Raw genomic sequence first — 26,727 nt, 5'->3', positions numbered from 1 at the left:
CCCCTCGTCAGCCACGCTGGGGAGGGGCTGGGGCTGCAGGGGAGCTGGGCAGGGGACACAGCCAGGACAGGGGACCCCAGCTGACCCCGGTCATAGCCCAGACCAGAGCACATCATGCTCAGGGTGTAAAGGGGGGAACAGGGAGGAAGGGGGGAATTTTGGAGGGAGGGCTTTTGCCTTCCCAGGGAACACTTAGGCAAGAGGGGGCCCTGTTTCACCAGTGGGCAGGGTCACTACCAAAGACACAGACACCAACTTAAGGAATTGTGTCATTTATATCATGCACACCTGCCAAGAATTACAAAAGGATAATCTCAGCAAAGCACATCATCATTAGCAAAGAATTACAAAGGAAGATCAGCAATTCATCATAACCCATCATTACATTTTGATGACCAATCCCTTGGTGAAACACTAGAGGTGTTTGTGGCAGACAAAGATTCTGGCTGACTATCAAGGTACACCTTACAGACACCAGTAGTACTTTAGTGACACCATTCTTCATTCTTTTTTCTCAATCTCATTCAAATTAGGAACAAGAATTCTGTTGTCCATGGAGCTAGCACCTTTTTAATTCCAGAATAATGCCCCCAGGCCCTTTGCTGTTCAGCTTTACCATGCTGTCTGTGGCTAACAAGGCCTGGGGGGCCCTTTCCCCTCTGGCTGGAAGGGGCCGGGTCCCAGTCCCTGAGGGGCACCCAGGCTCCTGGACGGAATTCCTGTGCAAGTCCCTCAGTGTCACAGCAGCCTTCACATGGAGCCCCGTGGATCAGAGCATTTCCCAAAGGGGCCCTTGGGGCAAACAGGGAGATCTGGTCTGGCAGGATGTGTTAAACAATATAAACAATATATACATATTGTTTTACACATATGTGTATACACATATATACCCACTTATATATGTGAATATATTAACATATATATGAATTATATATATATATATATATAGATATATTATATGTATGTCTTATTATACTATAAATATGTATATAGATATTTATTATATCAATATTTCACTTGTACAAATGCATATCAGGTCAAGATTAAAACCTTCTTCTGTTGCTCCATGTGGGAGCATTCCAACAATAATTGTTCCTTCTGAAGGTGCTGTTTCCTATGTACTCTCAACAAATTCATCTTTGTCTGCCCAAACCCACAAGGTCTTTTCCTTTTCCACGTGCAATTTTTGGATGCATTTGAAGCCATCCAGGGGTGCAGCTTCTTTTACCGGACTGCCCCACTGCTCACACAGGGCTCCAACCTCAGCCCACTCCAGAGCCAGGGAACTCCAGGGAAGGGCTTCCCAGCTGGGAATTTCTGTTGGGACTGATTCCTCACATTTACATTGAACAAGTGACATTTTATTGTCATCTGGACAGACTGTGCCAGTTTTGTTTAACCAGTGGGCAGGGTCAGTACCAAATTCCTTCAAACTCCAGCTGAAGGAATCAGTGTAATTTCCTGCAGTTCAGAGCAGCAAAGAATCACAAAAGGAGCAGCTCAGCAATGCACCCAACCATCCCCACCAAAGATTGCAGCAGTGATTAACAAAGATCCAGCAGCATTTACCCTCAGCCTTTACCATCCCCCAGACCCACAGAGCAGCTGGGGAAGCTGTCACAGCCAAGGGCTGCAGAGCCACTCCTGGGCACTGGCAATTCCTGCAGGTGCCTCCAGCCCCAGGTGAGGCTCCAACCCCGCTGGGAGAGGGCCCAGCTCTGACAGTGCTGAATGAACAAACTGACAGCACTGCTAGTGTGGCCACATCTGCTTTCATCCTCCTCTTGCGTCCCTCCCAAAGCCTGGCCAGGGCTCAAGGAGGAACCAAGGGAGGTGACTTTGACCATACAGCCCCAAACAAGGCCAGATGTCAGATTTCATGGCCTTGTCTGGCTTCTAAATACACAAAGGTCAATACATGTTTCACTAATGAGTGGCTACATCTATCACAGTGCTAATGACCATGCATATTTCATCAGGGAGCAGATACAAAGATAACCTTTGCTTGGAAGGTTCATCCAGAGGCCACCTTTGGCTCAGGGCCTGCTGTCCAGGCCTCACTCAGGGCTGGTGTCCAGGCCTTGGCACTTCAGGGATGTGGTTTAGTGCTGGGCTTGGCACTGCTGGGTGAGCAGCTGCACTGGGTGAACTCAGAGGGCATTTCCAACAGAAAGGATTCTGTGATTCCATGATTCTATCCACTGCATTCAGCTGGGTCTATTTTAGCAGCATTCCTTTGCTCCAAAAGTTCCCTCTTGCCCAGCTCCTGTGGCCTGAGGCTTCAGCTCCTTCAGCTCCTGGTGCTGAACTGCTCATGCTGAACAAAACGACTCGGAGAGAAGAACACAGTCCATACAATTCCTTCTGGGACACGGAGAGGGGAGGCTGTGCAAGCAGGAGCATTGTTTGCTGTGGCCTCCTCTCTGCCCTTCACGCCTTTCAGTGCTTTGAACCAGCCAAGAGCTTTCTCCAAGAGTGCAATGGAGCAGCTGTTCCTGCTCCCAGGCCTGGCTCTTCCCAGTCTCTGCCCTTGCCTAGTGCTGTCCCTCTTTCTGTGCCCTCTGTTCCCCCAGGGCTCACTGGTTGCTGCTGCCCAGGACTGTGGCACTGGCACAGATCCAGTGCTCCAGAGCCTCCTTTCTGTGCCCTTGGAGCTGCCTGGGCACAGCAGCCTTTTCCATCTGGAAGCTCCCCATGGACAGGGAGTGCCCAGCTCTGCTCCTTGCACAGCCTCCAGGAGCCCAGGGCTGCCATCTCCAGTCCCTGCTGGCACTGGGGGCTCCCAGGTGCCTCAGGCTGCTGTGACACCGCTGCACACGGGAGGGAAGAGGGGCAGGGGCTGTGCTCAAAATCAGCTCCATCTGCTGCTGCTGCGGCTGCTGCTGCTGCTGCTGCTGCTGCTGCTGCTGGGGGGTCATTTGTGCAGCCCTGGCCCAGAGTCAGGGATCAGATCTTGCCAGTCTCTTCCAGCCCTGGCTGCTCAGAGTTTGGGCCTTGGAGCTTCAGGTGGCCAAAGGCAGCTGCTGCTGGTCCCTCTGTGTGCCCGTGTTCAGCAGTGCTGCTCCATCAGTCTGTGCCCAGCAACGGGGAAAAGCCTCAGCTCTGCAGGGCCAGGAGGTGCCAGGCCCTGCCTGAGCAGCTCAGCCTGCAGGAAGGGAGCTGCTCCACACGGGAACCAGGAGCAAAGGACATTGCTTTGATAGGACATGTTTTCTATTGAAAGGAAAAAAAAGGAAAAAGGGAAAAATAGGTAAATTGTAAAAGATAGGAGTAAAATCCAAGTGTTAGAGAAAAAACATAACATACAGTTAATGAAAAAAACAAAACATAAAGGCAAATTTACATTTTTGCATTAAGAGGTAAATGATCTTTTTCAAAAGAGAACTCAGTTATTTACACTGTAAATAAATCACTGTGCTGATGGCATGGATCCATCTTTGTGACCTCAAAAGCCTCTTAAAAGATTTTGGGCTTTGTTTCCAACATTGGTATTTGAAATTGTAGTCAAAGCAAGAGGATATTGCTTAGTGCCCTTCCAGCTCCAAGCAGGACTGGGAATGGAAACTCTGTCAAAGCCCAAATCCTTTAGAAGATGGCCTTTCTTCTCATACTGCGAATGAGCTGCACATTCCCATTGAAACTTACAGGGATTTCTTAGAGTCACAAAGTCCCTCTTACAGCTTTTTGCACTGGTTTGGCAGTGCAGAAGGGCAATTCTCCATCCACCAGCTCCAGACTGCACTGCCTCAGGAGCACAGCCCACTCGCCAGCTTAGGCCCACTCGTGGCACTGCTAGAGGAGGAAGAAAGTGCAATTGCACAATTCCAGCCACTCAAGAAGAAAACACCCTGTACAGATCCAGGCATTCAGCTGGGACTGTGGAGAGTTTGGGTCCTTGCCAATTGGATGTGTGTCCCCAGCTGCAATCTCTGGGCCTGCAGCAGAGTCTCACTCACCTGCCAAAGCAGAAAGCTCAGGCGCTGTGCTCACAACGGGCTCGTCTGAAGCAGAGCTGTCAGAGCAATGTGAGGGCAGAGCCAGCCCAGCTGGGCCCTGGGCTGAGCCCAGCAGAGCCCTGGCAGAGCCCAGAGCAGCCTCAGCACCCGCAGAGCCCGGCTGCAAGGAGAGAAAGCAGAAACCGCCCGTCAGCTGAGGGCTCCTGTGCCCTTGTGCCAAGGCCTGCGGTGCCCAGGCCATGCTGGCTGTGCCCAGAGCTGTGCCCAGAGCTGCCCATCCCTGCTGCCTTTGACACAGAGCAGGAGGGCAGGACGTGTGCCCAGCCTGCAGCCTGCCACGGCACATCCAGCCCTCAGCAGCTGCCCAGGGCAGGATGCTCCTGTGCTCGCTGCCAGCTCCCAAAATCTCTGATCCCACCCTGCCAAGCACACAGGGACCCACCTCACACCAGCCACGGCTGGAAGAAAAGCTGCTCCCAAACCATGGCCTCAGCCTTCTCCAAGGGCACGGCCCATCCACGCCACAGCTGCTCCCAAGCACTTCCCCGTCCACACTGGACCACCTCGAATGCTTCCTCTGGAATAACAAACAACACATTATTGACAAGAGTTTAGAGACAAAAAGGGAAAACAAGAAGAACAGTAAAATCTCTTATCTCTGTCAGGGCCTTGAGGAAGGCCCCACCCCTACATGGTAGGGAAAAACCCAGCCATGGGTGAGGGAAGCCCACACTTTCTCTCTTCCCCCCTGCACTGTCCCCCAAAATCACGGTGACCCCAAAGCAAACAAGGGCAGTGGAACAGCCCAAGCCCTTCCTTGCCTGCACAGCAAAGCAGCTGTGCACAGGTTCTGGAGCCCCACCTCTGCTCCCACCACGGGGCTTTGTTTGTGTCGGGCTGGCTGCCCCAGCCCCAGCCCCAGCCTGGGGCACGGTGGGTGCTGGGGGCTGTTGGCAGAGCCAGGAGCCCACTCCCATTTCGTACCCGCCCCAGCCCATCCTCCCAGCCCTGCCAAAAGCAGCTGGGCAGCGACTGAAGAATGAGTTGCATCTGCCCCAGCAAAGGGGGAGCCTTTGGTTCCCCGCCATGCTGGGTCATGCCCAAATCTGGCAGAATTTCCCCAGATGGGGACTCATCTGCAAATTCCCCGTGGAGTTTGGCTTTGAAGAAGGTGCCAGAATCAAAGTGCATCACCTTCAGCCTCCAGTGGCCAGGCTGAGGAAGAGCTTGTCATCCTTGATGTCACCCTCGCTGTCTCCAGCAGCAGCAGCAGCATCATCATCCCCACCCGGTACAGCTTCTCCAGGGGCTCCTTCTCCTTCCCTGCGGGCAGACCAGGCTCTCAGGGCTCTGCCCAGGCCCCAGCTGTCAGGGAACCAGGACAAGCAAAACCAGCTGGGGTGGCGGCCACCAGTGCTGGGCAGAGCAGCTCAGCTCCAGCACAAGGGCTGCGTGTTCCCATCCCATGACCCCGGTCCAGTGACACTGGCAGCACAAAAAGGGTTGGGTTCCTTTGCTTCTCATTGCCAAGGCATATGTGGAGCAGGAACTTACCAGGGCCCTGGATCAAAGTGTGCCTGTGGCTCTCTCCCTTCTTCTATGGCAGAGGAATATTCTGCATCCAAGGAACACAGAACAGGTCTTCCAGTGTGGGTCTGTCCAAGGAGTTCACGGATAAACACCACCAGATCAGGTCTTTGCACTCTGGGGAGAGAAAGCAGAAACTGATGGTCAGCCAGAGAAGGCTCCTGTCTGCTTTACCCCACTGTTCCCATGCCCAGGCCATGCTGGATGCGCTCTGAGCTGGGCCTAAACTTTCCCACCAATTCCCTGTTTTGGAGGAGAGCAGGACATGTGCCACCTCCTCAGCAGCTGCCAGAGCGGGATGCCCATGAGCCCGCTGCTGGCTCCCAGCACTGGAATTCCCCCGTGCCCAGAGAAGAGGATCCACCTTGAGAGAGCCTTTGTGGCAGCGGGAGCTGGCCCCAGCTGAGGTTCCGGCCCCTCCTGAAAGGGTGCTCCCCGCAGACCATCTGGTGCAGCAGGATGCCCAGGGACCAGATTGTTGCTGCCTCGCCATGGTACCAGCCAAAGTCGTTCCATTCCGGGGGGCTGTAGGACAGTGTTCCTATGGAATACAGATGGAGATCATCAGGGGCATGCTGCTGCTCCCAGAGCCTGGCCCCAGCATCCCTGGGCCCGCGGGGGCTGCATCAGGGGCACACAGGGTGACCACTGCCCTCTCGCCAGCATCTGGGACTTGTGCACAAAGTTAGGGTTGGAAAAGAAGCCTCTGGTGCTGGAAGAGGGCAGCCCTGGCTAGGCCCGACCATGACATGCAAAGGAAAAACCCACTCCATGCTGGGGAAAAAACATGCCCTTATCCTCCCTGCCTGCATTGCCCCAAAAATATTATGAAGCCAAGGGAAACAGGGTGAGTGGGGTAGTGCAAGCCCTTCCTCTCGTCTGCACACCAAAGTGGCTGGGGCACAGGTTCTGCCCTCTCTCTCTGCTACCCCCACCCACGGGGGTTTTGGTCGGGCTGGCTGCCTCAGCCCAGCCCCAGTCCTGGGCAGAGTGGCTGGCAAAGGCTGCCAGCAGGGCTGGAAGATGGCTGCCCACCCAGCCCCGCTCTAAAGCAACTCAGCTGAAGATTCAGTGCCCTGACTGGCAGCAAAAGGGAGAACTCCCGCTGCCACAGCCAGCTTGCCTGGGAGATGTTGGGCCATGAGACGTCAGCAGTGGGAGCACAGCCCTGGGTAGGCTCACCTGCAAAGTGTGTGTAGACTGTGTCCTGCAGGTAGGTGCCACAGCCAAAGTCAATCAGCTTGGCCTGCCCGGTGTCCAGGTCAACCAGGATGTTCTCTGGCTTGATGTCCCTGTGCAGGACCCCGCAGCTGGTGCAGTGCCGCACGGCCTCCAGCACCTGGCGGAACAGCTCCCGCGCCTCCTCCTCGGGCAGGAACCGCCGTGCCCCAATGAAACGATGCAGGTCCTGACACTGCTCTGGCCGCTCCAGCACCATCACGATGCAGTTGGGGAGCTCGAGCCACTCCAGCAGCTGGACCACACCGGGGAAGCCAGTGGACACCTTGGCCAGCAGCACGATCTCCAGGGGTGCGCTGGTGCCGTCGGGCTGCGGGAGGAGCACGATGCCGTCAGTGGGGCCGATGCCGTGCCAGGCCTGGGGAAGCCCTCAGCCAGGCCGGGATGCTCTGCGCCCTGCGCTGGCCCCACGCCCGCTCTCCCTCGGGGCGTCCTGGCGGCTCCCACCGTGCCAGGCCCCGGCTCATCCCTGGCCGGCAGCCCCGGCTGCTGGCCCCGCTCACTCACCAGCTCGCCCCAGTGCCGGACGCGGTTCCGTGGCACCCTTTTGATGGCCACCTGCAAGCCAAGGCCAGCAGCGGGGTGAGCTCGCCGCCCGCACTGCGAGCCCCATCCTCCGCCCTCTGCCCTCCTCCTCCTCCATCCCCTCCTCCTGCGCCCGCCGCCGGCCCCGCTGCTCACCGGGGCGCCGTCCGAGAGCCGCGTGGCCGCGAAGACTCTGCCGAAGCCGCCGCGCCCCAGCAGCGATCCCAGCCGGTACCGCTCCTGCAGGGCCTCCTGCGCCTTCCCTGCGGGCGGGAAGCGGCGGTCAGCGCTCGGCCCGGGGCCAGCAACGGCCCCCGAGCGCCCCTCACCCGCCCCGGGCCGGCCATGCCCAGGCGTTCGCTCCCGGGAACGCGGCACGGGAGGCTCGGGGCCGGCGGCCGCGCTGCCGAGCGGCGGAGCTCGGGCCGGGGAAGCCGCAGCGGAGGCGGCGGGAGCGGCCGCGCCGCTTGTGTGCTCCGCGGGCCCTGGGAGGAGAAGGGGCAAGGGCCGGGGTCGGGGCCGGGGCCGGGGGTGGGGCTGGGGTCGGGGCTGGGGCTGTGGCCGGGGCCGGGACTGGAGCCTGCCTCGGGGCCGGGGCCGGGCTCGGGCCAGGCGGAGCCGAAAGGCGGCGATGCCGCCCCAGCCCCAGGCACTGATGCCCGCCCAGCAGCGCCACCGCCAGTACAGCCAGAGCCGGGCGGAGGCGAGACCGCGGCGGGACGGCCGGGGCCGGGCACGGGGCAGCCCCGCCCGGGGCCGGGGGCGGGCCGGGGGCATGGCCCGGCCCTGCAGGGGACAGGGAGGCGGGGAGAGGAGAGGGACGCCGGGCAAGGGGCCGCGAGAGAAGTGTGTCCGACAGCGGGAAAGGGAGAAGGAGAGAAAGGAAAAGCGAAAGAAAGAGAGAAAGAGAGTGTTCTAGGGTATCTGCTTTTGCTGCTGCTGTCGCCGCTGCTGCTGCCGCTGCTGCTGCCGCCGCCGCCGCTGCTGCCGCCGCTGCCGCCGCTGCAACTGAAGCACCGGGGCCGTTCATCCCCGTGTCCGTTCCCCGCTCCCCCCACGAGCCCCACGTTCGAGCCCCGCGTGCCCCGGGGACAGCCCCTCCATCTGTCCAAACACGGGAACTTTGCAGCCTTGAGCCCACATGCAGAGCCCCGACTCCTGCACACTGGCACAGCGACCTTGCTGAGGGTCAAACACTGTCGGGCCACCTTCCCTTGGGTTGGGATTCCTACCTCAGCCCAGCACTGCACTTACACCTCCAGTGTTGCTTTCCTGTAAAAACAGGGGAAGGAAAACTCATGGTATTTTAGAGTGTCTAAAAATCACTAAGTCACTGATCTTAGAGGTGCAGTGCATCTGGAATTACTGGGATAGAGAAGTAGTGCAACATGGAAAAGGGGAAGAGAAGTAGTGCAACATGGAAAAGGGGAGCATAGAAATAAATAGAGGAAAGCATCTTGGATTGTTTCTTTCATTTTCATTTCACTTCTGGAAAGCTGTTTCAGTTTTCCAGGAATCTTCTCCTGTCTGCTCTTTCCAAGAATCTCTCATGGAGAATGAGGTCAATTTCCTGTCACGAGATTTGCCACCAAGAAATTATGCCACTGGTGAAATTTTCATTATGACTGTTTGTGCTGGCTTAGGGCAGATTTTGTGAGGAAACCTCCTAAAGTGGTCTGTCTAGAAAGCAAGTTCAAGCAGGCCCCTCCCCCTACTAGTTCAGGAAAAGATTTCCCTCAAGAAAAGTGAAAAAAAACCCCGTTTATTTAACAGGTAAAGTATTCACAAGCATGAAAAATGAATAATATTAAATAAAACCTCTGACAGTGCTGAAGAGATGGCAAATTCAGAAAGTCCTTTTTGTGGGTTGTAGTTGGCTCACTCGGTCTCTTCTAAGTCCCTCTGGTGCTGGAATGCAGTGTCCCAGAGCTCGGTGGGCCACAGGGGTGAGCTGCCAGTGTTTTTCTGGGTTTTCAGTCCAGAGTGGGTTTAAACAGTTCCAAGAAAAAGGAAAGTCACAGTCCGAGGAACTTCTCTGCCCCAGCTAGCTAAAAAAAAATTGCTAGACCTGGGCTGTGAAGGCATCAGGAAATTTCCAAATCTGGGCACTGGCCGTCCCAGCAAACACCAGATCTGGATGGCGCTGGAGCCAGAACCTGCAATTTTCCAAATGTTGTCATCCTCTGTCAGCAAATCACTGGACTTGGGCTGTGCCAGCACCAGGAAGTTTTCAGATCTGGGCACTGGCACCGCCATCAAACACCAGATCTGGGTGGTGTCATTGCCAGCGACAGAAATCTGCCAGATTTGGGCTCTGCTGGCACTGGGAAATTTCCAAATCTGGGTTCTGGTGCAGGAAACACAAGTTGTGGGGGCGGTGCCAGAGCCAGTAGCAGGAAGCTGCCAGGTTTTGGATTTCTGTGCCAGCAAATTGCTGCACTTGGGCTGTGCCAGAATAGGGAAATTTCCAGATCTAGGCACTGGCAGTGCCAGCAAACAGCCCATTTCAGGTTCCAGGCTCCAGGAAGGACTGGATCTGGACGCCTTCTTCTTTTCTTTCCTTCTTTCCTTCCTTCTTTCTTTGGATCCTACTGCCAGCAAACTCCAGATTGGGTGGTGCTGGCAAGGGGAAATTGCCAGGTTTTAGCTTTCTTTGCCAGCAAATTCTGGACATGGGTGGTGCCAGAAGAGGGAAATTGTCAGATGTGGGCACTGGCAGTGCCAGCGCACCCAGATCTGGGTGGGGAATGTGCCAGCACCAGGAAATTGCCAAATGTTAACTTTCAGTGCCAGCATATTGCTGGAATTATGCTGTGTAGGAACCTGAAAAATTCTGGATCTGGGCACTTGTGGTGTCAGCAAACACAAGATTGGGTTGCTGTAGGTACCAGGTATTTGCAAGGTTTTGGTTTTCTTTGTCAGAAAGTACTGGACTTGGGCTGTGCTGGCACGGGGAAATTCCCGCATCTGGGCACTGGTGGTGCCAGCAAACACCGGATCTTGGCATTGCCAATGACGGTAGCAGGGAATCGCCAGATTGTGGCTTTCTTTACCAGAAAATTGCTGGACTTGGCTCTGCCAGAAGAAGGAAATATCCAGATGTGAGCACTGGCAGTGGCAGCAAACACCAGGTCTGGGTACCTCTATTGGCATCAGGAAATTGACGGATTTTGGCTTTCTGTGCCAGCAAATTGCTGGACTTGGGCTGTGCCAGAGTAGGGAAATATCAAGATCTGGGAACTGGCAGTGCCAGCAAACACCGTATTTCAGAAAGGATTGGATCTGGACCCATTCCCTCCCTGCCTCCCTCCCTCCACAAGGTGCCAGAGGGGCTGGAGAGCAGCCAGGCAGAAAGGGACCTGCAGGGACTGATGGACAGCAGGCTGGACATGAGCCAGCAGTGTGCCCAGGTGGCCAAGAAGGCCAATGGCTCCTGGCCTGGATCAGGAATGGTGTGGCCAGCAGGAGCAGGACAGGGATTCTTCCCCTGTGCTCAGCACTGCTTGGGCAGCACCTCGAGTGCTGTTTGCAGTTCTGGGGCCCCCAATTTAGGAAGAACATGGAGGAGCTGGAGCGTGTCCAGAGAAGGGCAACAAGGATGGGGAGGGGTCTGGAACACAAGTCCTGTGAGGAGTGGCTGAGGGAGCTGGGGTTGTGGACACCTCAGCTGGAGAAGAGGACCTAAGGGAGACAAGTTGGTGTCAGGGCACAGGTTGGACTTGATGATCTCCATGGCCTGTTCCACCCTTGCTGATTCTGGGATTCTCTGGAACCACCCTTGGAGCAGTTGCAGGATGAGCTCTGGGCCTCCTCTTCAGCAGCTCCAGCAGCCCAGGTCCCTCAGCTTCTCCTGCCAGCCCCAAAGCCCATCCTGTCAGTCCTGCAGAGCCTCTGCAGCTCCTCCTCATTGCCCAGAACAGGGAGCCTCAGAGCCAGACACAGCAGCCCAGATGTGCCCCCCTGGCCTGGGGTGCCTCTGGCAAGGGAGCAGCAGGAGGCACTGCAGGAGCCTGCAGACAATTGATCTGAAGGCCAAACCTCCTTAGCTCCTTCTGAAAGAGCAGAACAGTTCCTCATTCCAATGTGGTGGAATGCTGGGCACCACAGCTCCAGGTGAGGACTGGACACAAGTTTGCTCCCACTGAGTGCTGTGATGGGTTCTGCAGGAGCTCTGGGCTTCTGTGCTTGCCAGGCACAATGAGGAGAGAAGGAGCCCAGTGCACTGATGTGGGAAATGGGTTTGTAGAAAGTTTTTAGAGCCTAATAGAAGGCCCACAAAGTATGAATCTGTATATAAATTTTGAGACAAGAAATGCTACCTTAAAAATTTCCATGGAATAGGACAGATATTGTTGAAAGAGAAATGGAGCTGGAAAAAAGTTTCAAAAGATGGTCTTGCAAATAAGACTTTGGAAAAACAGAGCTATGAAAGATGCATTGTAGTTGGACCATCAAGGGGTAGTTTTAAATAATTGGCTTTAAGGCATCTACAACATGGCATGGCAAAAGGCTGATATACCAAGAAATGCTTATAGTGAATTATAATTATGAAGTAGTTAGCTTCTGATTGTGATGGCATGAATTATAACATCTGTATTGTCTCACCCTTCTCCTGAGACTGAAAAGGAATACAAGTTTTTAAAACACCTCTCAGTTGCCCCATCTCTAGGTCGAGAAAAGAGTATTATCCAACACACTGACACAGATTTGCCTCGAGCATAACCCAGCCTGGACCAAACACACTGAAAGGTTTCCCCTTTGGCCCATGTCTCGAAACATCAGGTCTGCTGTTTGACAACTCAGGTTGGGTTGGTGTCAAGGAGTTCTCTCAGAAATACTGGGTTTGTCTTCCTCTGTGCCTTCCCCTCAGCAGCCTTGGGGATGCTCCTGTGTGACGCCATCTCTCTCACACAGTTTGAGACAACTTCAAACAGGATATTGTGCAATAAGTCGTCTCCTCTAAAGTGTTCCAACAGTCCCTTTCCAGCAATAGGAAATTATTACTGTTAGATCAAAGTAGAAAACCCCTAACAGTTTTTTAACAAACAGAATCCCCCCATGACACCCGTTCCAAGAAGGCGCCGGGGTCTCTCTCGGAAGAACAGGAGCTGTCACGGAGCAGTTCCAGCAGCTGATGGAAGCTCGGGGGCTCGTCCGGCGTCGGCTTTCTCCCATGGCAGAGCTCCATGGAGCGGGCAGGGCAGTGAAGCAGCTGGGCTGGAGCCCCTCGCTGCCTTTTCTCCCCGGCGTGGCTCAGCTCACAGACTCTCGGGCTGGGAGCGGGGCCGCTCCGCTCCTGCCGGCACCGTGTCCCTGGGCTTGGACAAACAGTTTCCTGCCAGGAGAGCCCTGCGCACTGCTCCACAGATCTTTCATAAAGGCCCAAACCAACTCCAAACACTCTGTCTACAGCAGCTTTACACAAAGGGCTGCAGAAATCCAGGACAGCTGCAAGCGAGTGTCGGAAGGCTCTTGTCTTGTTCCTGACAGCAGAATTCTTGATGATCTGATGCAGTTTTATTCATATGTAACATGAGAGCTGAGTTTTTTTTGTTAAAATATTTCATGATGAGTAACAAGCCTTGGGAGCATGAGGTACAGGACTGACATGCAAAAGCATGAGCATATCCTCCAAAGTGGCCAGTTTAATTGTCCATTTTATTACTCTTGTATTTACTCCACACTAATAAGGAAAACCAAGCTTTGCTTGGAGGCAAAACAGGCATGGGATACACTACAGTCCCTCGCAGGCTCAGCAGGACTGGCAGTGACACAGCAGGCAGTCTGCTTCATTGTGAACCACTACAGAGCTACATCCCAATCTGGTTTAAGTAGTGTGGTATTATTAAGAGCTCCTTTTCTGCATGAGACACAAAAAGGAGATCCCAAATGATCTTCATGCAAGCATGCAGTAAAGAACTGCTCCTGCTATCCTAAGGAAGCATTTGCTTTGGCAATTACACTCTTCCCATTCATCTTTTGATGCAGACACCTCAAGTTTTCCCCCACACCCCTGCAAGGCTGGCAGTCGCTGTTTCCCATTTCCTGTTCTTCTCTAGAGATGGTGCAGTGGCTGCTTTGAAACAAAAAGCCCTGAGATCTGGACAGCTTGAAGGAGCATGAAATGCTGATTAAGTGCTCATATTGGTAACACCCAGGTCTGTGCTGCCCAGTGCTCTGGAGCAGCAGCAGCAGCAGGACCATGCATCATTCCTGTAGGTGGATGTTCATGTTTCTGGTGTGCAAGAACAATGACTTTGAGGAGGGACAAAAATGCCCCTCTTCAAACACTGAGTGTGCAAGGAGATGTGAAGTTTCACAGCCTTTTCTAGGATATTTTAGAATAATCTAAGAGAATATTGTGGCATGGAGCAGGTCCCTAAATTTGTCTCCAGAGGAATACCCAAAGGGCACATTCACTCTGTGGTGATGGCAACCCCATAAGCTCATGGACCAGTTTTCCCTGCAATGTGCCACCCTGCCTGGGCTTTACTAGGCCGGGACTAGACCCAGAGCTAAGCAAACACAGGCAGCCAGGTGACATTCTGTAACATCAGAAGCTGGCAACCATGAGGACTTTGCTGCCAAAAGGTTACAGTTTGCACTGGGCCCAGAAGTGTTTTTCCCTAAGGCAAAGCAAATTGAAATGTGAAGTTTAAAATCTTCAAATGACTATGAAAGGAAACTGCAGAATAATTTCTGGAAGGGCAGCATTGTCAATGATCATGCAGCCTACCAACAGCTGGAGCTGAATCCAGAATTGCTTCCTCCAGCTGTGCAGGAATTCATTCCACTGGCAAGCACTGGTCCATGGGAACAAATGATCCCCTAACTCTGGGCTGAATGGCACCCAGGCTGCAGTGCAGATTTGAGGAAACCTTGTCACTTGTTATTGGCCTCCCAGGGCACTCATCCTTCTGCAAACAAGGTGCAAACAACACAGCTGCACTGCTGTCCCAGGTAAATATACATACAGGTGACTTTGCCAAAGCAGTACATCATTTCCCAGTGAAATACATGACCTCTTCTTACCTATGGAATTGTGATTGAAGACACCTGTGAGCCAGATCTATGGGAGATTGCAAAGGAGCAAAGCTTTGGGATTTGGGCACACTTCTCTTGGTTTCTTTGCTCATGCCTTTGGTGAGCACAGAACACACCTAGGTAGAAAACCTTTGACTATACAGGATCTTTTGGATCCATTGTCCCCCAAACAGGTCAACGGTGGCCCTGTTACAATGACAAATTGAAAACAGCAGCACAAATGACACAAAAAAAAGATGGCCAAAGAGGAAGAGGAGAGGCCCAATGAAGAAAGGATGTGGTGACACTGGCACATTGAGTGAGCTGCACTCCTATAATCTCTAGGCTAGCAGGTCCTGGTCTCACATTCTCCTCTTGGTTTATTTATTTATTTATTTTTCATCATCAAAATAAAATATATACGATTAAAAATATATCATCAAAACTTAAAGACAGAATCAAAAGACATTAATTCAAAACTACATCTAAAGATCAGAACATATGTACATCTGTAACTATGAAGCCTAATGCATCAATCCTATTCTTCAAACACTCTTCATACAGGCGGCAGCTTCTTCCTGAGCTTGGAGGAAAGTGAGCTCTTCTGGATGGGAGGCGAGGACTTTGTGGGTGAGGGTACATCGGAAGTGTCCAGAGAAAACTTCTCGGTAAGCCTGTAACCAGTCAGATCTGCAAAATGGAGACACAAAGTTTAACAGAGGCCACCATGCAAACCTAAAGCAGCTGAAGCTCCATATTTCCTGGGACACCTTTCCTGAAAACTTCTAAACAGCTGCACAGGGAAACATGCTCCTGCTGGCAGACACTGAGGCAGGCTAGGGCAAACCCTGAGCCACTTGCCCAGAGCTGGCACAGGCACAGCCTGGCCTCTGGGCTGCGCTGGGACAGCAGGGAGCCCAGAGCCCTGTGCTCCCCAGGAATGGCTCAGCTGCACATGCACCCTCCTGCTCCTCTGCCTGCCCCACAGCTCAGCAGCCCCACAGCTCCAGGGGCACTGGCAGCAGCACAGCTCATTGCAGGGGCACATGCAGGGCACAGCTGTTCCCTGGCAATGTGCACAGCCTCTCTGGGCTGCCACAAGACCCTTCCTGCCAGCAGAGATTGGCCCAGCTCCCCCCTCACCTCTGTGTGAGGCTGAGCCATGATTGCCTTCACCTTGTCCTCAATCTGGAGCTGCTCCAGGCCCCCCATGCCATGAGTAGGAAGGGCAATGGAGAGAGCAGAGGCAGATGCACACCCTTCCTTAGGATTCTGTCATTTTTGGCACAGCTCAAAAGGCAAATCCAGAGATGTCCAATTCAGCACTTCCTCAGCTTTCTGGAGAACATCTCGCCTTCACCAGCCCAACATTTTGGAGAGCTTTTCCCACACATGTGGAGGCTTGCTGGCAGCACATTCCTTCAGCTGGGTGCCCATCACCTTGCAGAGGGCAGAGGCCAGCTTGGTGGCCACGGTGCGGACGTTGGCGCTCCGCACAGGCAGCGCCTTGTTCCCCAGGCAGGACCAGAGCACGGGCAGGGCGTCGCGCTGGGCGACTTCAGGGCTCCTGGCATGAACCCCCTGCACAAGCACTGCCGGGACAGAGACACAGCTCCTTACCCACCAGCCTCACTGCAAACAAGGATCTGCCTCTGCTTCTGCTTCTTGCCAGCCTCTCTGGCCAAGAGCAGCAAAATAGCACCCAGAGCCCCTTGGTCCAGAAACGGGCAAAGCAGCTGAGCATCCTGGAAACAGAACCACCAACCCTTCAGCACTAATTGCTCCAACCATAGCCCTTGTCCCTGGGGCAGACTTCCTACCTTTACTAAATTATTTCACAATCTCTTTCTGCATGAACAATGAATGAAATGTCCAATTGCCTTTGATTTCCATTAAGAAGTTGTCTAAACCCACACTGAAGATTTGGAAATGCACCATAGAGAGGAAATGGAGAGATTTCTAATAAAAGAGATGATTCCATTTTTGTAACTTTGATGCCAAGTGCCAAATGTCTAATCTGGCTCTTCCCTGTGCTCAGTGGCACACAGCAAAGGGCAGGATTAGAACACACCTCAAAACTCCAGCCCACCAGAGATGGCTGCTGCCTGACAGCTGGATGAGAAACATCAGTGACCAGCTGCTGTCTTTGGCAGAATGCTTTTGGGGCTTCCAACAAAGAGCTGCTTCAAACCTCAGGGCGTCTTAGATAATTACCCAGACCCCATTGCCTTGGCATTTGGGCATCTTCATATTTTAATGTCACTTCCCCTCCGAATAGTAATGGCATTTTTTCTTATAATGTTCACTGAAATAGGACATAGAGAAAGAAAAATGCTATACAGGAGACTGAAATGTAACCAAAATACGAGTGTTTTCTCACATTGCTCCTGAAATATCTCTGCCCATTTTCTGAACTGAACTGTATCAAACACAGACAAAAAGTTACTACCAACAGCTTTTTGCTTGGCAGATTTGGCTGAGAGAAAAAAACCTGAAATGCTCTGCAGACCATACTTATTTTCCAATCAGACCAAATGTTATCTAGCAGCCATTTAATATTCTGTGGTGGAAGAGACTTCATTTTCTCTATGCTGTTAATCCACCAGCAGTCAGCAACAATGAAAGAGCTCCTGCAAGTACCCAAAACCAATTCTGCTAAGCAGGAAAGGGTTATGGTACCCATTTTAAAATGGGAATTCATTTGAGTTTAAATGCAATTAAAGACATCAGTGACTACTGAACGTGAGGAACAGCTGTCTGTTCCTACTAAATCTAAGAGAGAACATCTGCTTTTTCTAAAGTATCCCTAATTTATGGGTAATTCCTTTATTTGAAAAAGAGATCAAAAGAACTGCTAAACTTAATTCCCTATTGCTGGAGATCTACTTTATTCAAATGCTCTTTAAGGGCCTTTGACATTCCCAATTGCTGAACATGCCCTTTTGAGATTCCTAATGAAGACACAAAGTGTATTAAACCTTGCATTCAAAGATGTTGGCATAATTAGCAGTGGATTTAGCCCCAGTTAAAGCAAGGCTATCAATCATCTTCTCTGCTATATATTGGGATTATAATGTTTCCATTCCTTGGCTATTGCTGACACAGCAAGCTCCTCTGAGGAATCAATTATCAGCTGCATTTGTAGCATTTTGGACAGCGCTGGCCCAGGCAGACACAGTTTGCACACCCTGAAAGGCTCAGTCCAAGGCCACTCTGACAGCACAGGCAGGGAGCCTCAGCACTCTGCTTCTGTCCCTGTGCCCCAGAGGCTGCCTTGCACTAAACCCGTGCCTCTGATACCTCTGTTGAGTTCTGACCTAAGCTGTGACCCCCAGGCCCTCCACGGTTCAGCCTCAAAACTTTCCAAGGGAAAAACAAGAATTCTGTGAGGACAAAACAAACTGATGCCCTGAAACAGCATTGGCCACCATTTCCCCTCAAAGATCACAGATGTCCCTGAGCTCCCCAGAGAGGAGCCAGCTGGGGCATTTTTAGCCCTCCCTTTGCTGGAGGTGGTTCTGAGATGCCCCAGTGAGAGCTCAGCCCCAGGCCGAGCGCTGCCCCCATCTCAGATGCTGCCCAGCTCTGCAGCAGCCAGGGAAAACCTGCCAAACCCACCTGCCTTGGCCATGGGGCAGCAGGGACAAGCTCAGCACCTCCTGGTTTGGAGGAGCTGCTCTGCTGTCTGCTCACAGGCATCCCCTGTAAATGCTCCCTGGGAAGGGCTCTTGGCTCAGAAGGGGAGGTCATACCTGTGATACGCTCGGTGACATCCAGCAGGGCTTGGCCACTCAGCTGATTCCATTGGTAGCTGAACTCTTTCAGCAGTGACACTTTATCTACAAGGGAAACACACGTTTCTGCTCACCTTTCTCAGGTCACAGGAGAAAGGGCAGGGACAACCCCATTTTATAAAATAAAGTACATTTCTGCGGATTTTTGAGTCCTTTTCTTCTTTCCTTCCAGCCTGCTTGGCAGGGTTTTAAATTCCAAATGAAAAACTCTCCTTTCACAGTTGTAAATCCAAACTTTTCTGCTGTAGCAGGAGCTGTGTTAAAACATTTCACACCAGGGACCTCGAGAGTTCAGTCACATGGAAGCAGGGAAAAGGTTTTGCATCCCAGAGCAAAAAGGAAGAGCCCCATACTTGGGTCACAGAAAGGCACTGAGTCAGGCAGTTCCTGAGTTCACAGAGCAGCTGGGGAGGAGAAAGTGGAAACTCCTCTTGAAGACCTGCCTCTTCAACACTCCTTTTTTCAGGCATATTCCCCCAGCACGGAATTTTCAGAGCTGACATAAATGTGTGTGGCAAAGGAATTTAGAGCAGCCCTTGCCTATGTAGTTAATTGCTCTGGCCATCTTGCCCCATGCAAAACAACAAGTGGAACAAGGCATCATTGACAGCTGGGTTTCTACCTGTTTGATATAAAGAAATGAACTTGGTGAATCACAAGTTCCTCTTTTAACATAGAAGACAAAGAAGAAAAGTGGAAAATAGACAACTAATGCCTCTAATGTAGAGCCTTGCAGGTGGCTGCCCTGCAGAAGCTCTGATGGGTCAGTGTCCCTTCATGCCAACAGCAAAGCTGTTCATTTGGGAAGTCAGACGGGGCCCAAGCAAACTCCAAACCTCCTTTGCCTCTGAACTGTAGCAGAGCTGTAGCCCAGGACTGATCACCGGGTTCAAAGCATCTTTCAGGGCTCCTGTGATTTCAGCCAGCACATCCAGTGCCCTCTGCTTCACCTTCCTGTGGCTGTCAGATATTCTCAGGACAAAATAATCAAAAATCTGTGAAGAGAACAAGCAACATGAAAGCTGGATTCAAATGTCCTTGTTTGAAGAGTGGCTGTAGCAGTCAGCAATGTCAAAGATGAAAGTGATCCTTTCTGTCAGGTCAGCACTCGATTGCACAATTTCACTGTTTTCCTGTGGGCCACTCACTGGAATGGCGGTGCAACCTCATGCTGGTTGAAAGATTTTCTTCTGTTTTTAAGAGGTTTGGCTGGGGACAGAGTAGTTCCTATGGTATTTCTCTCCATCTATAAATCATTAAATCAATTCTATTTATTAATGCTAAAGAGTACCTTTGCTTTGAATGGAATCAGATGTTTACAATGCCTGGCTTTCTATACAGTTGCCTCAAGTACTGAGGGCAGTTATGATTTTGCCAAAACTATGGCTGGAGGAGATCTAATTTTTCTTTTGTTTGTCTCAGAACCTGTGTCTGGAGAAGTGCAGGGCTCTGATCAACTCTTCCAGGATCCAGACCATTTCTCTAAGTAACAGGTGGACTTCTGAAATGTAATGTGCTGTACAGCTCTCATTAGAGCAGGTTCAGTCCCTTGACAGCCACATTATCAGGCACCTTTTCCTGGAAAAAGGGAAAATGCAGCTACTGGGAGGAGAAGGCAGAGATGACTCCTTAGCTGTTTTCCTCCTTTTCCAAAGAGAAAAACAGACCCCCAAGAAGGGTGAGCACTGTCTTTACCAAGAGGAAAAGGAACAAGGATGGAAATGAGTAGCCAGAGCTGTGACAAGATGGAGTGTATAGAAGTATTGTTAAAAAAGGCAACTGGATTTAAACCAACCCAGCCTGATACTTCTCTTCCCTATGCAAACCCATTTTTGGTCTAGAGAACAATTGCCATGCTTTCAGGGGCTGGATTCCCTTCACTTCACCAAACTGGGAGTAGGAGAGAGCAGCAGTTACACCAGCAGAAAATTCTGCCATCATCTGATGAACAGCAGCAATAGGCACCTGCCAGACAAATACAGCTGGACTGAAATAACTTGTCCTGAAGCCTGGACCTGAATTACATTTGTCTGGGTAAGAGGGACCAGCGTGTCCCAAACAGCCAGGACAGAGTGCCAAGACACACTGAATTAACTTTACTGCTACAGGCTTAGGAAAGGAGCTAAAGGAAAGCAGGGCAGTATTCCCAGAAGACAGACAGTCACTGTAGTAACTAGGATTGACTTGGACATCTTTTGTAAATTTGGGAATTTTCTTGGACATTACTACTTCCAGTGTCCTTTGCAAAGACTCTGTTATCTTCAGAAGCACAATTCTCAATTGCTTTACTGGGGGCAGAGTAGGGAGAGCTGGTGGGGGCTTACGCTTAAATGTAAACCCATTTTCTCCACTTTCCCTTTCCTCTTTGTGACTGATTTTGAAAATATTCAAAACTCCACTTTTTCCCTAATAATATCAGTTCCTTTGTGGCCTGCAGATGAACAGGCTGAGGATTAACAGCTGATTCCCAGGAACAAAATGATTCAGCAGAAGAGGAATGAGCTAAAGACAGATTGGGTATGTTTGATTTCATATTAGCAGTGGCAATACTTGCACAAAGGAGACATTTCTCCTGCCAATCACTTACTTTACTCTTAATTCTTGTCAGAATATCTTCCAGGTCACGGGGGGAAAGAGATCGTTCCAAAAGCATTTTAAATTGTTGATGACTGAGCAACATCTTCACCACCTCCTGTCCATAATGCCTAAGGAAGGAAGAAACGAAGGCAGGAAGGAAGGAAGTGAAAGAAAAGTGAACAAACACAGGAAGAGTGTTAACAGAAGAGGCTGGTACCTTAAACTCATCAGGTGCAATCCTTACACGAGAAGGCATTACCTACTCAGCAAAGAGGGAGATTTACCTCACTTGACCCTGCACAGTGCTGTCAGCTGAACACAAGGGGCAAGAGGAGAATGTGGGGCAACAGAAAAATACCATTTCACTCTGAAACTGGGGGTGTGCTTCTGTGGCATCAAAGGATCCCAGGGAACAAGCAAAAGACATCTGCTTTGTTGTCAGAGCCTATTACATGTCTTGCTGCCATTGCACAATAATTTGCCTTTCTTTAACTGGCAGGGAAGCCAAGACAACACACCTCATGCATCCTCTTGATTATTCTATACTATGTGTATGCACAGGGGCAGCTAGTTGCTCTGGTGTTCTTGGCAGCTATTAACGGGAATTTCATCACCAAAGGAAGGGAATTTTGGCAGTTTGGGTTGATTTTGCCACTAGGAAACCACAGTTTTTTCAAGAAGAAATGTGGAGCTCACTGAGCCAAAGATAACAGCATTCTAAAAATCTTCAGAACAAGTTTAGAAAGACTGAATATGTTGGCTAAAGAGCCGTGAAATATTTCTAGGATAGTCTGAAGTTAATGAGAAATGGATGTTTGGGATCCTTCAGTGATGAACATTAGCCAGCACTTTGGCTTTGTGTTGTGCACCTAAGGGCAAACAAAACTGTTGGACTGGGTGATCTGAGCTCTTTTGATCTCAGTAAAGAATCCTTCAAGCCACAGGAAAAAGGTGGCAATGTTCCTTTTTGCTGGCCAACCTCAGGTTTCCCAGTACAGCCATTTGCCCAGGCAGCCCAGAGCAGTGGTCACAGTGCCAAGGCTGACAGAGCTCAAGAAGAGTTTGGACAATGCTCTCAAGCACATGGAGTGACTCTTGGGGTCACTGCACATGGGCAGGAGATGGACTCGATGACCCTGATAGGTCCCTTCCAACTCAGCATATTCCATGATTCTATGACCCTTATTCACACAGTGAAGTAACTTCATATTCCCTTTGGTTTCCACTCTTGTGTGGTTTCACCTTTATAGCCAGACACAAAACGGTTTTCCTGTTTTGGGAGGTGAAATGAAGATCATTACCTTGTGTCCTTGTGGCAGTCCTGAGCAAGCTTCCCTGCCACGTGTGGCAGCCTCTCAGCCCTGGGGGTGCCTGCGAGCTGGGTGACTCCAATTCTCTCCATCAGGGACAGGAGCAGTTGGGCCGCACACTCGCGCACCGGGGCGGGGCGGCTGCTGGGGAGGAGAGAGCAAACCCTGGGCGCAGGGACAAGGAGCAGCAGCAGTGCCGGCCTTGACCAGAGCTGCTCCCTGCCCTTGGTGGGGGAAGGAGCCTGGGCTCTCCCTGCGCCTTCAGACACCTGCAGAAGGTTCTGGCCTCAGCTAAACACAAAGGTAGCATTGCACACAAGGCCTGCCTGCACGGAAGAGGGAGAATTCAGTCTCCCTGCTCTGTCTGATACTCAGTTTCTTTCACAGTATTTACTCTGAGAAAGATTAAAGAAATAGATGACATATGAATAATTTAGAAATTAGGGACAATTCATGCTGACCCCTCCGAGGGCACCCACTACACAGAGCTGCAGCAGGATTGAGGCTCTTTCCACCCATTTATCCCCAAATCTGCAGACCTTTGGAAAACAACAAATGCAGGGAAAATGCATTGTGGGCTGTGAAGTTGCAGAATATCCAGCAATGCAGCCTGTATCTTCTGTGGGGCTTGGCAACGGATCCATCTGAATGTTTTACCCTATTGCAAAGCTGAGGAAAGGGTGGCAGGCAGTTTAGCCGGGCTGTCCTGTTCTAGAGAGCGTCTCTTGTGAAATATCAGGCCCAGCACCAACATTAAGGCAGCATTTGCTTCAACTGTCCCATGGCAGTCAGCCTGTGAAGGTGCCTGTAAAGTGATCCATCATCTCAAGGCTAACATGAAACATCAGTTTGAATAGAAAGTAGAGCTCTAAGGCCAGGACAGTCATACCAGACTCCTCTGGCAGGAGCTGCACCTGCTGTGCAGGCTGTGCCACACCCAGCACATTGTCCCCCATGTGCTCCACGCCCCAGCAAGGACCCTCCTCATTTCTCAAGTTAATGGCATCATGAGGAGACATGGTTTTCCCAGGGCCTCTGTGGTTAGAGCTGTGAAATACCAAACACTGCTCACAGCTGCAATTGCAATTGTCCCTCTGCCCACAAAAGCACAAGCTCTATCCTTGGTCTTTGCAGGCACCTTCCCTTCCCCATCAGTCACCACATCTGGGAAAATATGACAGACTGGAAGAACTCCAGGAAGCAGCAGGAAGCTGAGTCAGAGGAGCTTTAGTTTGGACATCAGGAAAAAGGGTTTTTCACCCAGAGGGTGGTTGGGCACTGGAACAGGCTTCCCAGGGCAGTGGTCACAGCACCAAGCCTGACAGGGCTGAAGAAGCATTTGGACAACAATCTCAGGCACTTGGTGTGACCCTTGGGCTGTTCTGTGCAAGGCCAGGAGTTGGACTCGATGGTCCTGATGGGCCCATCCAACTCCCCATATTCTACACTTCTGTGATTCTGAGAACTAATGGGCTGCAGGAGGGCAGAAATAGGTGACAAGAGGAAAGAAGTGAGGTTGGTCAGAGAATCAAGTCACTGAGTTCACAGAAGATGCAGGATACAGGACCCTTCGCTTCCACCATTCCCATTCTCTGTCTCATCCCTTCTCCCTCCCAGCAATCCCATTCTCTGTCTCACCCCTTCTCCCTCCCACACACACGAAGGTGAAGAACATCACTAAAAGAAGAAGAACCTGCTTGACTCCCATGTCCATGAGAGCAGTCACTGCTTGTGCAGGAGTCGCATTCTCCACCATCATCCCCAGGATCTGACTGGCTGCTTTCTGAACAAATTCTGGGGAGTTGGACACCATCTGGAGAAGGACCCGGGCAGCCTCATCCACCTCAGAGTCCATGTCCTTCTTCAAGGTCACAGAGAGCTCTCCCAGAGTGACAATGGCAGAGCAGGACACCTGGGAATGGAGGTTGGTCACCTGGGGAAGCCATGAGGGGAAACATAAGAATCACCTTGGAAAGAAAACCAGTTGCCTTCAACGATAGTCCCAGGAAATGACAACACATCCCACTGTGTCCAGAGGAACATACAAGTAGAGGAAGAGCAGGAGAGCACAAGCACAGAAAGGCACTTACTCTGGCACCAATTTCTGGCCTCAGACCTGCTCACTGCGGGCCTAAAATAAAAATTTCATTCATTGATCTACTTAACCCTTCTAAAATGTCCACAGCTTTGATTTTAGGCCCTTTTACTAGAAAATTAAAGCAAGGGCTCCTTTCAAATCATAAAGGCAGAAGTCATAGAGATAATAGAGTCAGGTGCTCCTGTTCAAAAAAGCAACACCAGCAGTTGAAGCACTCACCCAGGAAACAGAAAACACAGGCTCAGGTCTACAGAATAATTTACAGTGTTGAATTACAGCTTGGGCAGAGATTGGGACTCTGGCAAATAACATCATTAGTGTCTCAGTTTCTGCATTTGCACATTGCATTATAAAGGCACCACACTCAAAGATGAGTGTCAGATACCCAACCTGCCAGTAAATACAGCTGCATGTACCCACAGATCCTACAGACAGCTGACAGACATTGGAAATATCAGGTCTAAAACCAGAAATTGAGGCAGACCTTGAGCACACATGGAGATGAACAAGCACATACCTACTCTACACACCGTGTATGAAGTATGGGGGACAATTCAGAACAATGTTCTCACCTTGCTGGTAACTGCCAAGCAAACCTCACCAAGTCTACAGAGCAGGACCTCTGAATGGGACCCAGCCAGGTGTTTGATGGTGAGGAGTCCCTTCTCCTTCAGCTCCCTGAAAGGCACAAGATTGATTTTTCTCTCCACCAAGGCAGCACCCTCTGAAATAACCAGGCTGGCAGCTCAGTGAACAATGGGAGGTGCTTTTCAAGGAGTGCTTAATGAAATTGTGGAACGCGTTGCCCCAGGATGCTGTGGCTGTCAAAAGCATTCACAAACTCAAGAGGAAAAGAGAGGGGTTTCAGAGTGGCCATTTGAGAGGACAGCCTTTCTGAAACCTCTGGCACATGAGGCCCCTCTGTCACTGCTTCCTAGAAGCTGTGAGACCAGGCCATGCTGCTGTTTGTTGTCACCTCCCTGTACCTGTCCCTGAGACACAGTGCCACCGGGCTGTTATTGGGGCATTTTCCTTCTTTGCAAGCCCCAGCAGGCATTCAGCAGGGAGAGTCTGCACTGCCTCTCTGGAGCTGAGTTTCCACTCTATGATCTCGGCCTCTCTGTCACCCCCTCCACTCCCCCTCACACATTCCCCAAAAAAGCAGCAGGATGTCTGCTGGGACCACCTCAGCCTGCAGGAAGGCCAAGTGGGTCCTGGCCTCTCCTGACCCACAGAACAGCTTTATTTCATCCCAGCATGGAAATATGAAAACTGTATTATCACCTCACACAGAGGGCCAGGAGCTTTTTATTTTGGCGGCAGGTGCCATCAGGGCATTGGGGAAGAGGCGAAAAAGAGTGTTTTGCAGCAAGCAACCCGGCTACTCAGGCAAGAGGGAAGGAAAAGTGTCTGGAAGCTGCTTTTTAGGACTTTGGTTGTTCTGCTGAAGCTTCTGACAGAGCTGATGGGCAGATCCCAGAGCTGTGGAGAGTTCCTGGGAAATTTGTCCTTGGATATGTCTACAAATGCTCTCCCAGGCATGAACTGCCATCTGTGTCCTGTCCATATGTTACTGCCTTGACTGTTGAGTGTCTGAGGTGCCTCTTGAGGCTGCTGTGGACCTCCTTCACCAAGGAATGGATTGTGATACAACATCCCTTTCTGCTTCTATTTGGGCACTGACAGAGCCTGGACCACTCTGGCTGGAGCATGGGCTCTGGGCAAGCAAGATTGCAAATGAGAGCAGCTCATGGTCCTCAGCTCTTCCCTCCTGCTGGGACAGACAGACATGGCCATGGGGACAGAATGGAGCTGCCCCATCTGCCAGGGCACTAAGAAGGATGTGAATTTTTCTCTGCCCTGTCACCACCAGTTCTGCCTGGGTTGCATCCTGCAGTGGGCAAAGAGAAATCCAGCGTGCCCACTCTGCAGAAGAATGATAGAAGCTGTCAGGTTTTCTGAGTAGGATGAACAGGACTACATACAGTTTGCCATCAGCTCCCCCAAACAATTGCTAGAGTCCAGCAAGCAGAGAGCCTGGCCACCTTGCTGAAAGCAGCCCCCCAGACCCTGTGATGGCTGCTCCACCTTCCCCACAGAGTACACTGTCCCCAGCTGAGCAGGGGGCTGCAGGACCAGAGCCTGTGCATGGCCTCCTGCCCAAGGTGTGGGCCGAATTTTTCAAATAACAATGTCATCTACTGGACCCAAGGTGGCCCTGGCTGCAGCAGAAGCTGGAGGGAATATGCCAGCACCAGAGATGGCTGTTTAGGGAATTCATAGAGCAGCATCCTGCACGCCCTCTGTGCCTGGGGTCAAGTTGCCAAAATCTTGGTGCCAGTGCTGCAGCTTCTCCTCTGTAGCAGTCTGAATTGCTGCCAGCATAGTCCAGGGCAAAGAAGCAAAAAGGACCTTTGCATAATCTCCACAGATGTTTTATTCAGCCGTGCAAGGGAGATGTTCAGGTCCCAGCACCCACACACAGAGGGTCTCACTTTGTCTCCACGGGGGCCTGGGGGATGACCCTGATCTCGGGGCAGTACAAAGATAAGGGGGCCAATCAGGGAATAGGGAAGGTGTGGCTCAGGAACACAGGAACAGACACAGGAACAGGGGAA

The 26,727-nt window shown here is 51.6% G+C and overlaps 1 protein-coding gene across 1 annotated transcript in view; it reads right to left on the bottom strand.

Moving 5' to 3' along the window:
* Window positions 1-5,553: 5,553 nt before the first annotated feature.
* LOC141729541 (serine/threonine-protein kinase pim-1-like) overlaps window positions 5,554-26,727 on the bottom strand; it is a 32,212-nt gene continuing 11,038 nt past the window's right edge. Inside the window, exons 2-6 of the mRNA XM_074544248.1 lie at window positions 7,464-7,631; window positions 7,290-7,340; window positions 6,726-7,092; window positions 5,908-6,084; window positions 5,554-5,660 (exon numbers count right to left, since the gene is read on the bottom strand). Of these exons, the coding sequence (XP_074400349.1) occupies window positions 5,554-5,660; window positions 5,908-6,084; window positions 6,726-7,092; window positions 7,290-7,340; window positions 7,464-7,631 (870 nt within the window). The remainder of the gene's footprint in view (window positions 5,661-5,907; window positions 6,085-6,725; window positions 7,093-7,289; window positions 7,341-7,463; window positions 7,632-26,727) is intronic.

Source organism: Zonotrichia albicollis, chromosome 7 (genome assembly GCF_047830755.1).
Source record: "Zonotrichia albicollis isolate bZonAlb1 chromosome 7, bZonAlb1.hap1, whole genome shotgun sequence".
NCBI lineage: Eukaryota > Metazoa > Chordata > Aves > Passeriformes > Passerellidae > Zonotrichia > Zonotrichia albicollis.
This window is presented reverse-complemented; position numbering and strand designations above follow the sequence as displayed.